At 35.1% G+C, this 17,568-nt stretch overlaps 1 protein-coding gene across 2 annotated transcripts in view; it reads right to left on the bottom strand.

Moving 5' to 3' along the window:
- LOC126776738 (multidrug resistance protein homolog 49-like) overlaps positions 1-17,568 on the bottom strand; it is a 35,862-nt gene that overhangs the window by 12,283 nt on the left and 6,011 nt on the right. For both annotated transcript variants that reach the window (XM_050499453.1, XM_050499454.1), the window contains exons 2-10: positions 13,571-13,750; positions 11,579-11,624; positions 10,803-10,996; positions 9,097-9,241; positions 7,562-7,662; positions 2,979-3,150; positions 2,385-2,509; positions 1,447-1,636; positions 731-952 (exon numbers count right to left, since the gene is read on the bottom strand). In XM_050499453.1, the coding sequence (XP_050355410.1) occupies positions 731-952; positions 1,447-1,636; positions 2,385-2,509; positions 2,979-3,150; positions 7,562-7,662; positions 9,097-9,241; positions 10,803-10,996; positions 11,579-11,624; positions 13,571-13,734 (1,359 nt within the window). In that variant the 5' untranslated portion in view covers positions 13,735-13,750. The remainder of the gene's footprint in view (positions 1-730; positions 953-1,446; positions 1,637-2,384; positions 2,510-2,978; positions 3,151-7,561; positions 7,663-9,096; positions 9,242-10,802; positions 10,997-11,578; positions 11,625-13,570; positions 13,751-17,568) is intronic.

Genomic DNA, 17,568 nt, shown 5'->3' with positions numbered 1-17,568 from the left:
TATAAGGCTGCAGACCCGGAGGTCCTGGCTTCAATTCCCAGGTCGGGCCAATAAAAAGTTATTGGGTTTTTCTGTCAGAAAATTCTCAGTAGCTGCCCGGAGTCTAAAAGTTGGAAGTGTGTACACTCCCGTGCCTTGGAAAGCGCATAAAGCCGTTGGTCCTGCGCCTGAACTCTTTCCCGTCGTGTCGGATCGCCGTCCCATCGGATTATGAAAGCTAGGGAATAGAGAGTGCAACTGTGTTTGCGCACACGCTTGTGCATTATAATCTCTTGCGTAGTTGGCTAATTTCTCTTGAGTTTGGCCGCCGCGGCCAAAATCGGTCTGGAGGACATTATTACATATTCTACCGCCAAACAACAATACTTAGTAGTGTTGTTTTTCGTTTAGAAGGGTGAGTGAGCCAGAGTTTACAGTTTGTTTGCTACAGATACAAGAGATCTTAGTTCCTAATGTTGGTGGAGCATTGGTGATGTAAAAAATGGTTAATATTTCTTACGAAGTCAATTTCTATGGGCGGTGGTGAACATTTACCATCAGGTGGCACATCTACCATACCTTTTATTTAATAAGAAAAAATACTTTTAAGGAATGCTGTTTTTGTGCTTATATATACTGTAAGGAAATTTAGCAGATAATCCTCCTTCCAGGCCTAAAAAAGCTGAAGAAATATTACTATAATAGCAAGTAACTAAGAATAATACCATATAACTAAAAAGTAACCAGTTACCTGTACATCAGGTCGAGCTGGATACCTAAAAAACACATTCTTCAGCTCCATATCTCCTTCCAGTACCGGTTTACTGCCTTCAGTCGACAGGCTATCTATGGTTGGTTTCCTATCAAGCACAGAGAAGATCGCTCCTGCTGAAGCCCGGGCGCTTGCAATTGCCTCGAGATGTGGCGCCGTCAGACCTACGTTCTGTGCTCCTTGGAGGACGCTGAAGAATATCTGGGGAACAAATTTAGAAGATTATATGATATTTCCTTAAATACAAATACTTTATATACTAGGAGGATGGAGATTCCCTATAACATTTGTGGATGTGGTGTGATTATTTTTAAAAGATTCACTACCCGTCCCGGCTTCGCATGGCAGATATAGAGTCTACATATAATGTTTATATAGTAATTCATATAATTCTAACGGTGTATGCGGCACATATCAGAAGAGCTCTCACTTCAACATTTTTATATTGTAGGTAGGTGGGCGAGCATATGGCCACCTGATGGTAAGTGGTCTCATAGACATTGACACTGTAAGAAATGTTAACCATCACTTACATCGCCAATGCACCACTAACCTTGGGAACTAAGATGTTATGTCACTTATACCTGTAATTACACTGGCTCATGAACCCTTCAAACCGGAACACAACAATACCAAGAAGAAATAAGAAGATTAATTTTTGGAGGTAAACTGTTAAAGTAATAAGGCCCACTTACAATCATCAGGACAGCTGGTGTATACACCGGTTCCTCTTCGTGTCGACTGTCCAAGATCAATCCGACACCGTACCAAAACGCCAACGCGTATGTGGCGTAGATTATAAGCCACATGAAGCCACTACCAATACCCGAATACACCCCCTTCTTTACACCGGTCTTCTTAGCTGGATCAAGACGTTTTTGATATCTGTAAAATGAGATAAGTTCCTTCAAAACTTCATGATGATTCTGATTGTAGAATATTATATACATATTATTATTACTTAGAATTCCAAATTCAAATTTATTTTATAATATTAGCTGTATTTCTTTGTTTTTTTTCCCGTCGTTCGATTCTTCTTAGGTTAATATGTTTTTATTTTAATAAAAAAAATAACCATAGATAACTAATGAAATACCTATTATCGGATGATACAATTTAAAATATATTGTAATGATAAAGGTAGAGAATCTTCTCTGAATCCAAAATATTCTCAAAGAAAAAATTTACAAATATAAACCTTGAAGAAAAATTTACTTTAAGAACTCGTTAACATTGTAACTACTTATAAGTGCAAAACTAAAGTATATAATACATATAGAATATAAATAATAAGAGCCTGTAAATATCCCACTATTGGGCTAAGGCCTCCTCCCTTTGGGTGTAGATCCGAAAGTCCATTCCGCTTTATTCCATGTTTTTTTTATACTTATGTATTTTGACTCGCTGATATCAAAAATATTTATTAAAAATAGCAAAAATATCGTTATCAAAACCAAAACATGAAAAAAAGTCGTTTTTCACGTTTATTGTAATAAATATTGTAGAAAGCGATATGGACTTTTCGAAACATTAGAACCTTATTACACATACAAGCATACAGCATTATGTCTGCATTTAAGTAATAGCATTTCGCTAAAGTACTCGGAAAATTTTAGAATATAATGAAGTATACCTTTCTATCTCTTTTTCCTCCCCCCCGAAGGCGACCACGGTGCGGATGGACGCGAGAACTTCCTCCGCGATGACGCCGGCCACGCTGTACGCTTTCAACTCTTGTGACGTCAGCGACGATTGAACCTTGAATATGGTTTTTTCTTAAGTATACCTTATTTCTAGGAATGTGTCAAATCATTAAAAAGTACTGAATTGTCTTTGGTTTCATCTTAATATCTTTGATGGCTATGTGTGAGTAGGATATTCACACATAGCCATCAAAGATCATCTATGTCGGATACCTCTGTCATGATTATTAACACGGAGGTAAATAGTGAATTGTGAAATAAACAAGATACATAGAGATACTAACACACACTTGTTCTGAAGAATGAATTATTATAAGGGGATACCCCTTATAGTGAAAATTTATGCTAAGTAATGTAAAAAAGAATGCGATCTAAGTATCTTTTAAAAACCAACATTATACTTTTAGAAAAAAATCTAGCAATTACGGGTAATTATGTAAATAGCTGTACATTGTCATTCATCGCGTGTCTATTCTCACAATTTAAATATAACAAATAGGTTTTATTCAAAATTATAATAATACCTTAGCCACAATAGCGGTGGTGGCGATGATGATCGGCGCGCAGGACAGTATGACAAGTGTCAGCTCCCAGCCGTACGCGCACGATATGATAACCGCGGTAACAAACGACATCACGAGATAAATCAGCATCGGTATCTTCTCACCGATGCCTTCGCGATATTTTTCTACATCGCTGAAAAACAACAGTAACAGTAACAGTTACAGTAACAGCCTGTTAATGCCCCACTGCTGGGCTAAGGCCTCCTCTCCCTTTTTGAGGAGAAGGTTTTAGAGCTTATTCCACCAACAGAAAAACAACGCAATATGATAATTTGGACTTTTTGCACCGTCGTGAACTTTTATTTTGTAAATAATATTAATGTGTTACCACCTGAGCGCTAATAGGTAACTAAGACTTCGAGCGTCAAACCAGTTAGCGTAAGATTTCGAGCGTAAGGTGACGTCAGCGTGAGGTTTTTTTATAGCAGTCACACCATTCTTATTCAAAATATAATTTCACAATTCGATTGCGCTTACCTCCTAATTTCAATTGATTTGAACTGTGAATTTATCAGCTGATTTAAATATTAAAACGTAAGATGTAAAACATCGAAATTATATTTATCAGAAGAATTTATAATTAACGATAACAAATGAATAAATATGGAGTAAACATAAAAACATACAGTGTAAATAAACATACATATATTATCATAATAATAAGAAATATATATATTATGTGTTCCGGTCGACGTCCGAAGTCCATTATGAGAGAGTACATCGTCTGATTTCCGCTGCAGGTCCACGCGCGCGCGCCTACAGTGCCCCCTATACTCCTTTCTGGAACTAAACTGACAAGCAAATACAAGGCACCAAATTTGTCATTGTTGCGTCGTCTTTCCACAAGAGCAGTTGTTAAAAGTTTAAAATAAAAAATTTTAATTATTATAATCAACTTTAGAGATTTAAAGTAAAAAAATAATTTTAAAAAAGTGTTGTTATCTAATGCCTTTTTATCACAGAACGATTATGTTAATACTGCCATACAAAGCCTTGTTGACTAGTCAAATTCATCGGACGTTCAGCTTAATGCTTCTTCTATCTATGAAAAGTTAAAACAGCTATTTGGTAAAGATTCTGGCTATAAGACAGTTTCTCACGATATCCTTCAGATAATTTGCGGTAATCGAGCCAAGGTTTTAGAATTACTCCGTAGGAACTTCTTAAAGAAATTAAAGGATAAATATATCAGAATTAGCCCCGGTTTATTAACTGCATATATACAAAAATTTGTGGTATAGATAAGTTACAAAAGCGGGGACCACCTGCTACTTGCACTCTGCCCAAATCCCCTAAACCGTCAACTTCTACTGCCAATGCAAAGCCATTTCGAGCTAGGCCAAATTCCAATAAAACTAATCAGGCTGAAAACAGAGATTCTGAGCGATTCTATTCGAATAACTCCTCAGCAAAGAAGATGGGGAGAAGGGAAACGCAAGTACAAAATGAGGAAAAAAAATTTCAACCTCAAGGTGTTGAATCAGTACATGAAACCGAGACATTTTCATCTTTTTCACCATCAATAAGTTCCCAAATTCTTACAACATGGAGATTGGATAGTCAAACTGGATTTAAGCCAGGCCTATTATCATCTAATAATAATAATAATGACTTTTGACTGCCTCGTTGTTCTAGTGGCTTGATGTAAGGCCGCAGACCCGGACGTCCCGAGTTCAATTCCCAGGTCGGGCCAATAAAAAAATATGGGGGTTTTTCTGTCAGAAAATTCTCAGTAGCAGCCCGGAGTCTAGAAGTTGGAAGTGTGTACACTCCCTCGGAATCGGCCTCGGAAAGCACGTCAAGCCGTTGGTCCTGCGCCTAAACTCTTTCCGGTCGTGTCGGATTGCCGTCCCATCAGATTATGAGAGTTAGAGAATAGAGAGTGCACCTGTGTTTGCGCACACGCTTGTGCACTATAATATCTCCTGCGTAGTTGGCTAATCTCTCTTGAGATTGGCCGCCGTGGCCAAAATCAACGCTTCTTAGGACACCTCAACTTTGCGACTTTCATCACCCACCGGGGAAGGTTTGCATTGCCAAGTCCTGCAGTACCACAGCAACAAGCTCAGGAGGTATCCTCACTTACCAAAGCAGTATCCGGACGAGGTACATATAGAGCTGGAGTGGTGGGTAGAGAACATCAGTCAGAGGACGCTAATTCATCCTCCGAGTATGTTCACGAACCATGTCATCACCGACGCGTCAGACATTCAATGTGAAGCCCTTGTTAAAAAAGAAAAGGTGAAAGGGTCATGAGATCACCACCAGAGCACAGCAGCCATATCCTCCAGAGCAACGTTGCCCCAAGACTCGACAGTCATTCTTCAGAGCGACAACAGAAAAATTGTTTCCTATATAAAGCATGAGGGAGTAACCTGGTCACGATAATTGCTAGATCTGACTCAAAAACTGCTGGCTCTAGTAGACCACCTCAATGTTGTACTTCTCCCTCACCACCTACTGGGACTTGCTAGACTCGAACGTCTGCATTCACAACGCGTTCAGCGGATCTTGGATCAGAACCCCCAGCTGAAGTCAGCATTCTATACCTGGAAGCTTGGCTCATTTGGGTGGGACACGCTGAAGGGGACATGGAAATCTCAGGAGAAAAACATTACTATCGTGCTGGAGAAAGTCTACGATAAGTACATTTGGAATAAGTGGGTAAGGTTTTGTCAGGAAAATCGTGTACCTGAATCAGAAAATGTAGCTAGATACCTCGGTTACCTGTATTTATCTCATGTTCTCTCCTATCGAACCGTGCTTGTTCATAAATCGGTTATAGCATCCGTTTGCGAAACTATCGGATATAAAAATAGCGTCGAGCCCAATAGTGAAACATATGCTCAAAGCTATTTCCTTGGCAAAGCACCTCCTAAATTACCCATATGGGATGCAAGAATTTTGATTTCATTTAAAGAATTATAATATAGATTTAAAGTGTATATCAAATATCCAGACACACTGCAGCTATTTTGCCGTTATATTCGGGTCGCAGAGTATCATGTACATGACCTTACTCTTTTACATGTTGACAGTGACCATTTTATTAATAATGTAGATTCCGTTACATATCTCATATTTGGGTCGAAAACTGATTACTGGTCTAAAACAGTATACTGGCTACGCACTCTAGTGAATATGACACAGCAAATCAGAGGGAATATTAGTAATCTATTTTTAGCAACTAAAGGCCTACTAAACCGGCTACTGCAGCGATGATCGGTGGTTGGATAAAAGGACTTTTAGCAAATTCAGGCCTCAGCTGGAAGTTGTGGAGCAGCAGTGCCCTTAAATTGGGCAGAAAATTACCACAATAATGATATTTTAGCTAAAGGAAACTGGCAACTTGAGCTTACCTTTAGAAAGTTCTATCAAAAACATATTATTAATACATCAAATACAGAGATAATTTCTGAAAAATCTCTGTCTCAGTATTTTTGTCCTAAATCTTAATATTTCATTGGAAAATATTTGATTTATGTCGATTTAAATTCAGTAGTTAATATTATAGGCTTACATTTAATTAATTCAAATTAGGTACTTAATACCTTGTTTCAATTAAATATACTGAATCACATTGTTGCGTCTTAAGTAAATATTATTTTATTACAAATACAAGCCACCAGGAGATAACAAACACGTCTCTCATAATGGACCTCGGACGTCGACCGGAACACATAATATAAAAATTTTACCTTCCAATAACATTTGTATTATGTTTCCTAAGACATCCGAAGTCCAGATAATGTCTTCCTGGGGCTACATCCATCATTATGAGCCGAACAATGACAAATTTGGTGGCTCGTACTGGCTTGTCAGTTTAGTTCCAGAAAGGAGTATATGGGGCGCTGTAGGCGCGAGTTAGGAAACGGAAGTAGTGAATTTAGCGACCTGCAGCGGAAATTAGACGATGTACTCTCTAATGGACTTCGGACGTCTTAGGAAACATAATACAAATTTTATTAGAAGGTAAATTTTTTATATTTTTTTCGCACGCACGCACAAGGGAGCGTAATGGCGTTTGCCGTCGTGACATCCGAGTCGTTATTACCCGCAATAGATGTTTCATATAAAAATATTTTGGCAGATTGTAACGCTACCCCTGGGAATATATTTTTCCTAGTTATATTTATAATTTCCCTATTTATTCATCATTAATATTCACCCGCATGTGAGAGGGAAAGAGGAGGCGGTTATTAGTTAAACAAAGCACAGGTTCAAGCTTGCTTTTTATCTGATTTTATCGAAATCAGCTTATCGAAGACGGTAGTAGTTTAGCCTTGAAAGTGTAACGGACTGACGTAGATACTTTCGCATTTATAACATTTGTATAGATACGAGCATTAAATTTACTTAAATCTACCAAACAAAAAAAAAAAGAAAATCGTTTGCCAAACAGAGTAGGAAAACGTTCTGAACTGTCTTGTCTGTCTTGTGTTGTCTTTATCTTTTTATACATAGATAATAAATAATAAGTTGAAAGTGAATCTTAATTCTAAATATGTAGGTACAAAAGTTACCATCACAAACTGGGAGCTTACTCTGAAACTTTAGTTGCGAAGTTCATTGAAGTGTTGAGGTCATACCACGTGATATCTTGTCGAAGTACCGCTTGTAAAAACTTCTCCTTAACCCTGTCGATCTGTAAAACAATAATATTAAAATGATTTTGAATAATACAGAAACATGAAATTCAGGCTTCTCACGTTAATAGTCTTAATTTAAACAGGATGAAATGAAGCTTTTTATTTAATAACGTTTAATATTAAAATCTTCTCCAAATCGCGCTTCATCTTCTAATACACGTTTTTTTGTATATTTGTTTAGTAGTTTTTTCTGTTAGGTTTTACAAAAATATATTTCCTTATTTATTAGTTTAGATTTAGGTTTAAAGACATTTATTCTCAATGAGACATATTATAGTCACTTACTTCAGAAATAAGGCCTCCTCTCCCTTTTTGAGGAGAAGGTTTGGAGCTTATTCCACCACGCTGCTCCAATGCGGGTTGGTGGAATACACATGTGGCAGAATTTCGGTGAAATTAGACACATGCAGGTTTCCTCACGATGTTTTCCATCATCGAAAAGCACGAGATGAATTATAAACAGAAATTAAGCACATGAAAATTCAGAGGTGCTTGCCCGGGTTTGAACGCACGTTCATCGGTTAAGATTCACGCGTTCTTACCACTGGGCCATCTCGACTTTTTTAAAAAAAAAAAAAGGGAAAGGAGGCCTTAGCCCAGCAGTGGGACATTTACAGGCTGTTACTGATTACTTCAGAACAAAGGTTACATTACATAATGTGTACAATTAAATTCGCCATTCCATCTTAAGTACTATGTTTTAAGTAATTAGGAAGTCTTAATAAGTTTAATAGGTGGGTATTTTGAAGTTAATTTTAAACATATACTTACGAAATTTACACAGTTAAAAATTTAATTACAAATAGAAATAGAATAAATGAGATAAATAAAAATAAAACAAAAACAAGACATAAATATACAATTAAAAAAACCCTAAACCTTTTATTAAATGTAAATTAAAAAGCAGTAGGTGAGATGACTCTGCGGTTAGAGCATGTGAATCTTAACCGTAGCTTGATGGTTCAAACCCAGGCAAGTACTATTGAATTTGCTTATGTCGTTTTTATAACATCATATCAATACCTCAAACGTTAAGAGAAGGCCCTAGCCCATCAGCGGGATATTTACAGACTTTTATTTGTAATTTAAATAAAAGTATACTTAAAGCCATTCAATGCAACGCGCCGGTCGTTGAAGTTTTAACACGAACACAGTAATTAACAGGTAATAAATTAATAGAACACTTTTTTTTTTAAACCACAGTTGGCGTGTTATATTATGTTCCCGAGGTGTGGCTCGCGTCGGTCAGGGTTTGCGTTAAATCTGCACCGCACCTGGCTATTAAAGCTACAATTTGTAATCGAGTGGGTTAAATTATCAGCCGCTTCTGTTTCTACAGTCATGTATTGCGATATAAATGACATCTATGGCGGTATATTCTAAGCTTATGTTACATAATATTATACTAGGTGATTTAATTGAAAAATTACCTGTTTAAGTGCAGCATAATTAAAAAGGTCGACACTGATCACTCCCACAAGGAACTGCAGTACGGAGAAAACCGTGCAACCGATGCCGAAAGCCTGCGAGTCTTCGATCAGGGCTTGACGATTCTCCTCCCGACTTGCGTTTGTACTGTTTAAGTTATGTAAATACTAAAATTAATATTATGTATCTCTAAATACTTAATCGGTAAATATTTTTAAATACACATACAAGTATGTATATACCTTGTCTATATATGATTGAAGTATAATTTTAGACTGCGATACGGCTAAAACCAGGAGGAAAACAGTTCTCTGTACTCATAATTATAAAGTAAGTAAGTCAACAAAATTAAATTTATACAGTTGAAGCGTGTTCTTGATCACAAAGTTCCATCAAATCAGCTACCTTTTAATGTTTGCTTTTCATATTATTATGTAATAACCAGAGTTCTATAGTTAAACAGCATTTAATTGTGATGCATATTTCATATTTTTTCCAAAATCACAATAATGTTATATAGTCTATATTAATGTACTATTTATCGCAAATATAATTATTCGAAATTCCCTCGAAGTTCTTAAGATTCCAAAGTGGAATTATGCTAGTAACCTTCAAGTATAAAATAAATGTATAGGGTATAATAATAATAATAATAATAATGTCCTCCAAAACGATTTCGGCGACAGCGGCCAATCTCAAGAGATATTAGCCAAATGCGCAGGAGATATAGTACACAAGTGTGTGCGCAAACACAGGTGCACTCTCTCTTCCCTCACTCTCATAATCCGATGGGATAGCAATCCGACACGACCGGAAAGAGTTCAGGCGCAGGACCAACGGCTTTACGTGCTTTCACGTAAAGCCGAGGCACGGGAGTGCACACACTTCCAACTTCCAGACTCCGGGCTGCTACTGAGAATTTTCAGACAGAAAAACCCAATAACTTTTTTATTTATTAGCCCGACCTGGGAATTGAACCCAGGACCTCCGGGTCTGCGGCCTTACATCAAGCAACTAGACCAACGAGGCAGTGTAATGTACACTAATCAATGTAATACTATATACTAAACAAAGAGTTATTAATGATATAATAAGAAAAGTCGATATGGCACAACTGAAATTTCATGTGCTCTATTTAAGTTTATATTTCATTTCTTGAAATCGGAATAAGTCGGATAGAAATCTGTTATTGTGTATCCACAAAAACGCATCGGAGCGGCGTGGTGTAATAATCTTCTAACCTTCTTCTCAACATGAGAAAGGGTCTTAATCTATCGATTGGACACTATTTTTACTTTAAGTCAGAATTGAAACTGAAAAGTATTCTTGCTAGTAGTGTAATTTTTACTATATAAGTGTTTTTTTATAGAATAGGTAGGCGAACGAGTATATGGGCCACCTGATGGTATGTGGTCACCAACGCCTATAAACATTGGCATCGTAAGAAATGTTAACCATGGCTTACATCGACAATGCGCCACCAACCTTGGGAACTAAGATGTTATGTCACTTTTGCCTGTAATTACACCTTGTGCCTGTGTTTTCTAAAGTCGTTATAAATATAATTAAATCTTGAAATTGCTATTTTTATTAGATATGTCAATAATAGAACACCACCACACCTCTTAATGCTTCGGTTTGCAAATTTTGTTTGTTATACGAAATTGTACTTTATAATATACGAGGGCTTAATTTCAAAATCACTCACAGTATCCTGCCTCCGCCAAACCACGCAATTGTGAGCGTTGGCGTAGAAGTTCCATTCATAACGGTTCGGTCTATCAATAGCGATGTAAATTCGCCGTATATGATTACACCGACCGGCACGAAGAGACCGTTCAGCGACGCGAATATCACACCCAGGAACAGTAGAAAGAACTCCCATGGCTTAGCAAATCTAAACTATATTAAAATTTAAGTACACATTATTTTCATTAATATTTTGCAGCACATTAGATCCCTAAAATAGATATCCTTATTTGACTCCTCTATTGTATATATGTTAGGAGTTCTAATAATCTTTTCAAGGTCTACTGTTAGCTTTACACGATGATAATAAAAGTCCTCAGTGCCAATCCGTGCGTGATAGATTACCTTTCTCATTAAATTGGCTATTTAGTACAAATATTATACCAAATCAGACTCTTAGATCTAATTTACTTGTAGATATATTTTTCGTAGAAATAATACTACTGCCCGCGTGTGAGTGGATGGGGCATGTATTAGGTACCCTATTTTATTTTATTTACCTTCTCCTGACAAAGTGTATGCAATAATTCATGGTAATCGGTTGAGTATTTACGGCGTGAAAGCGTAACAATAACAAACTCAATTTTGTATTTATGATATCAGTTAGAATTGTATATTTTCATTTTATCACATAACGGATTATAAGAATACACTATCAGCAAAATGATTTATATTTATCAAACGCCATAAACTTAAATTTATACTTACATACATAACTCAATCATTTATACTTACTAGACTAAACCAAGAAACTGCGTCCGTTTGAATATTAGGATCCGCTCTGTAAATAAAGTTGTTATATTTATAATACTATGTAATTTCTATATGAAGCAAATTTAAATGGATAGTCTAGTGAAAACTGATACCATGTGTCATGAGCCATGAGCTATGTGAAAAGAGCTACGTTGTTTGGATTCGTACCGATTAGAAGATGCCATTTCCAACGACAAAGCTATATATTTATCCTTGCGCTGCTAAACAGATCACGATAATATCAAATTAATTTTTTAATGATATTTAAATTATTGGTACACAAAATCAATTCAGTTAATTTAAAGAGCATTTATTATATTTATCATAACTTAAAGTAAATTAAAATATATTTTAAACTTATAATAACACTTAAAAACGGATTTGAAAATCGTTTCTTTTAATGTATAACAATATTTTTTCCATTACCAAAAAATGATAAAATATAAAAGTATTAATTACGTACCTACCTTTAATACTTATTATTGAAAATTAGGAGTACTTAGATTTAATATTAAAATTATGACTACAACACGTTCGTTTAATTTATATTAGACAAACAGACAAGCAATTGGAGCATTGATATTGTAAGAAATCACTTCGTATTTAAATTTAGTCTTAAAAATCGACTTAAGGTGATACGCTATTTTGACGCGTGTATCAATTACTTTTAGGGTACTACCGCCAATCAGTAATACTTAGTATCATGTTTTTCCAGCTTGTCAGTTGAAAGAACCAACGTAACTACGGTAACAACGGATATAGCTCCTTAGTTGCTAGATTGGTGGTGTATTGACGAAGGTTAACGAAGGTGGTGACCATATCATCAGATGACCCATTAGCCAGAGACAATCCCATAGGAAATTAAATTAATTTAATGAGCACATTCCCATTTTTATTCTATTTGCTTTATAGGCTGATTTTCATAGACAAACCGTCAGTTAAACAAGAATAAGTTATATTTTATAAGCAATATATATATATATATATTGAATATAAATTAACCTATACATCTTAGGAACGGCATTTTAACATCCTTGTTAGAAGTCAGAAACATCATAAATCTGGCCCGTTGAACGAATGCCAAGTTTCTTTGATCGATGTTAAGAAAAAATATTTATCGGTTTTTTCGTTCAAAGAAATCTTAAGTTCTAGTTGTACTAGTATTGACCGCTTACGTAAGTTAAAATTTGTTCATTTTTATAATACTCCGAAATGTTATGTATTTTAATAGATTCATGATGAATTATTTCATTTAGCTTATATTTTCCACTCCGAAATTGCTGCTTATTTAGCATATTTCCGAAATAAAAAGTAGTAGAGTGTTTAAGTCTCACGTTTACAATATATCTATGCTAAAATAACGTCAATTCCTTCGATGCTAAGAGAAGAAACCATAAAACACACTTATAATATTAGAAAGGATTAATATGTTTTGGATTATATATTGTGACATAAAGCTAAATAATATACAAATGATAGAATATCTGAGAAAAGTGACTATATTAATGTATATTGACAAATACTAATAATAATAATAATATCCTGGGACATTTTTCACACACGGCCATCTGATCCCAAACTAAGCAGAGCTCGTACTTTGCAAACCTGACAACTAATATATTACATATACTACTTTTCTTTTGTAAATTCATACTTATATAGATCATTACACCAGACTGTGGACAAACAGACATGTTCGTGCACCTGGGAGGGAATCGAACCCACAACCTTCAGCGTGAAAGGCGTATCGACCAATCACGCCAACCAGCAAATATTCAAAGACAATAAATATGGCACTTGTTCACTATTATAAATTCCTTAAAGAAATTGCTTTGGGTTCTGTCTTGCAAAGACGAGAATTTTTAAGTTAAAAAGAAGAAAATTAAGGTAGGTACGTAATTAATAGCTTATATGATAAAATATCATTTATAATAATTAAATTAACACGGGTATTATTTAATAAATGCAGCTTACCCTTCTGCCTTAAGCGCTTTTTCCGCTAGAAAAGCAGACTGCTGAGCAAGCGAGCTGATGGTAAGTGAATTTTGGCGAAAGCTGAGGGTCAGCGCCGGCCGCTGCGAGCCTCGGCGACTCGAGAACCTTGACGTGACGCTTCTAGACGACTCATTGCGTTTCATTCTCGGGTTAACCGTTCTGTAAGTTGACGTCATCGTCAGATATTTGTTTTTGTTTTGAATATATTTTAGGTTATGAAGTTACCTTCGTCCATAAAGACAGACAATGTAAAAACTATAAAATACTTCTCATTAAATCTCAACGGAACGGGATCTAAGAGGTAATGTACCTTGTGCATGTGAAACACTGGCTCACTGATCATTATTTTTCAACGAATCCGTTAAGTTAAAAGTAAGCTGAGCTATAAAGCACATATTCCGTCAGATGTCTAAATATATATCTCATGTAGTGTCGGATTGCCCTCCCATCGGACTATGGGAAGGAAGGAATAGAGTGACCCTGTTTAGTAAATGGTGTTAAAGATTGACCACTGAAATACAGAAGACGGATGTTATATTTTGCTTATTAAATTGGTTAATTTTAAAAATTTACGTAATATAAAATGTGTCTTCGCTTAAAGATGACTTTGTGTGTGATCAATGTAGCGATTAAGGACTAAAGCCGAGGGTTGTAGTAAATATATTCGATCATATATATATTTCTTCGATTATATATATATTATTCGATATATTTATACGAAAAAAACTTCACTGCCGCGTGGTCCTTGATTGTTTTAAAAAGCGCACACATGAATGTTTATAAAAATAAGTTTAGAATAATATTAATATATTAATTAAAAATAAGAGCCCATGATGGGATGGATGGCCCAAGGGATTGGAACACATGAAATTTTACCGATAATTATAAGTTCAAACTCATGTAAGCATCATTACTTCGAACTAGGCGGTGAAAGAAGAATCGAGACGAAAGCTGGATGAGTAATTTAAAAAAATCTCTTTAAGGGTAGCCCGCATTGTAGCTGGCGTGGTGGAATGAACTCAAAATCTTCTCTTTAAAGGAGAGGAGGCCTAAGCCCTATAGTGAGACACCTACGGGCTAATTACTTTAAATGAACTTACATATAGATCTCTTTAAATAATTAAAAAAGGAATGCAAAAAAATAATTATTAAGATTATTTAGTTGTGTATACCCTTTTTCAAGTGTTAAGAATATCAAATCGCTCAATAAGAGAAACGTACTTACGAATTACGATCAATAAAATTATCATCAGACTCATTATTAGCTTTTTAATGCCACGTGTCTTATATTAAGCATATTAGGAGGTTATGTAACATATATTACGTGCATATATTCTTTATGCAAATATTTCTTTCATTTAATAATAATGTAATATTCAATGAAGTTTTCATACAGTAAACCTTTGATTGAAATTGTCAAATTTTATTACTGACGTATACTTCTTTGCGTGTATTGGTAGAAACTTCATCTTCTTTTTTATTATTAGTTTACCGAAAAAAAATAATAATATGAAAATATAATAAGGTAATAATATTTTAAGTTTATATAAAATTATCAGTGTTTCACCGCACACCTTACGCCGTTGACAATTCTTATAAATAAGTTATAAGAAAAAAAAAACAACAATAATATAAACAAAATCAAACAGTGAAAATGTTATTCATACATCTCTATGTATATCTGCGTATATTTAAAACACGTATAATACATATATATCTTCAAAAAGTTCAAAAGAATGATATTTCAGTCTTTCCAAAAATATATATATTATATATTTCCAGTGTGAATGAACCATAAGAATTGTAGAGTTATTCCGTAAGAACAAACTTCACTTGGTGGTAGGGCTCTGTGCAAGCTCGTTTGGGTAGGTACCATCCAGTCATCAGATATTCTACCGCCAAATAGCAGTACTTAGTATTGTTATGTTCTGGTTTCAAGCATGAGTGAGCCAGTATAACTACAGGTACAAGGGACATAATATCTAAGTTCCCAAGGTTGGTGGCGCATTGGCGATGTAAGGGAAGGATGTAAGTGATTATTTTTTCTTATAGAGTATTAATCATCAGGTAGTACATTTGTTTGTCTGCCTTAGAGGCCTTAGCCCAGCAGTGGGACATTCACGGGCTGTCACAAGTTCTCATAGATTAACTCTACAATAATGATCAGAATGGGATGGATGCGGACTGCCCAAGATCGGGATGGTTGGCGTTCTATGGGGGAGGCTTTCGTCCAGCAGTGGACGGCAAAAGGCTAAAAAAAAAAATTATGATCAGTAACATATGGAAACTCAGAATTTATTTTTTAAATTCGGTTATAAATAAATTGTTCTTATATCTAAGGTATTATAATCAAAATATACTTCATTCAAGTAATTTCATAGCACTTATCATTTATTTAGTAATTGTAGTTAAATAGGGAACCGCCTTTACTTAATCTTTCATCAATTGATTTCTTTTAACTATATATATTATTATTCTTTCCAAAACTATTGGTTGATATGATATTTGGTTCTCGGACAAAGTTAATTGACCCTTCACGTATAAATAAGCCAATACCGATTTGAAATGTTAGTTTCGACAAACTAAAAACACAAATATGATAAATGAGAAAGTAACTCTTGCCTGGCTGTTACGCTTTCAAGGCTAAAAAACTGAATTTTGAAAAAAAAATGGTATGAAGCTTGAACCAAGGACGGATGTAGGCTACTTTTTTTAATATAATTTTTACTGGTGGTAGGGCTTTGTGCAAGCTCGTCTCGTCGGGTAGGTACCACCCACTCATCAGATATTCTACCGCAAAACAGCAATACTTGATATTGTTGTGTTCCGGTTTGAAGGGTGAGTGAGCCAGTGTAATTACAGGCACAAGGGACATAAAATCTTAGTTCCCAAGGTTGGTGGCGCATTGGCTATAAGCGATGGTTGACATTTCTTACAATGCCAATGTCTAAGGGCGTTTGGTGACCACTTACCATCAGGTGGCCCATATGCTCGTCCACCTTCCTATTCTATAAATAAAAAATAAAAAAAATACTAGCACCTCCCCTTAACGAGCGGGCGAAGCCGCGGCCGCATACTAGTATATTATAATTTATAATAATAAAATTAATATCCTTACAGTTTGCTGGAAATTTTAAACGAAAAAACTAAAAGTTCCCATGCAAAACCGGATAGTTTGAAAGCTTCACTACGCGTGACCGATATTTAAAAAAAATCGAATCAACATTAAAAAAATAGGAATTTTAGCTCTGTTCTTCCTGCCTCATTTGGAAATTTAAAAAAATAACTTCAAATAATTAACTGAATGGATTAATTTATTAAAATGGGTTGCAAAGATCGATTGATAGAGTAGTCAACGTAATACTGCATTGCGGCGCGACGCCTCACGCTCGGCGACTACACAACGATTTTACCATTCTCAGCCGACTGGATAAAATAAAGAGTCGTGTGTTTAAAAGAATTTCTAATATTAATTTATCGTAACTACCCTAAAAGTTTTTTTTAAATATGAACTTAATATTAATGGACATAAGTTTCATTTCACTTTTATTCATTTATAAATAAATCTATCTAAATATAATGTTTGACCGACATAGATAAAGTTAATTCAAGTATCAACTTAGAGCGCCAATTGTCTAGTGTTTTGTTATGTATTTGCTTTTACTGGGTTCGGTTTATATCAGTCAAGTACATTTTGTTTATAAGGATTATGTAATAACGAGTATCAATAGTATATATATACATAAGCAATTATTTTCCAAATTTATATTTATATATCGTTTTGTATACATATAAACTCATTTCTTATATCTTGGAAACGACGCTAACGAATTCGCTCAAATTGTGTTTTGATGATGATATTTTGCTTTTAAGTTTATGCAAAGTCTCTTTCCTGTAAAATACTAAAGAAGCACATAACAAATAATATTTTTTTTTCATAAGTTACAACTATTTGAGCCGAAGGAAGCTCGGTCGCC

Source organism: Nymphalis io, chromosome 21 (assembly GCF_905147045.1).
Source record: "Nymphalis io chromosome 21, ilAglIoxx1.1, whole genome shotgun sequence".
In the NCBI taxonomy this organism is placed as follows: Eukaryota; Metazoa; Arthropoda; class Insecta; order Lepidoptera; family Nymphalidae; genus Nymphalis; species Nymphalis io.
The sequence above is the reverse complement of the archived record's forward strand: the minus strand, read 5'-3'. Positions and strand labels throughout refer to the sequence as shown.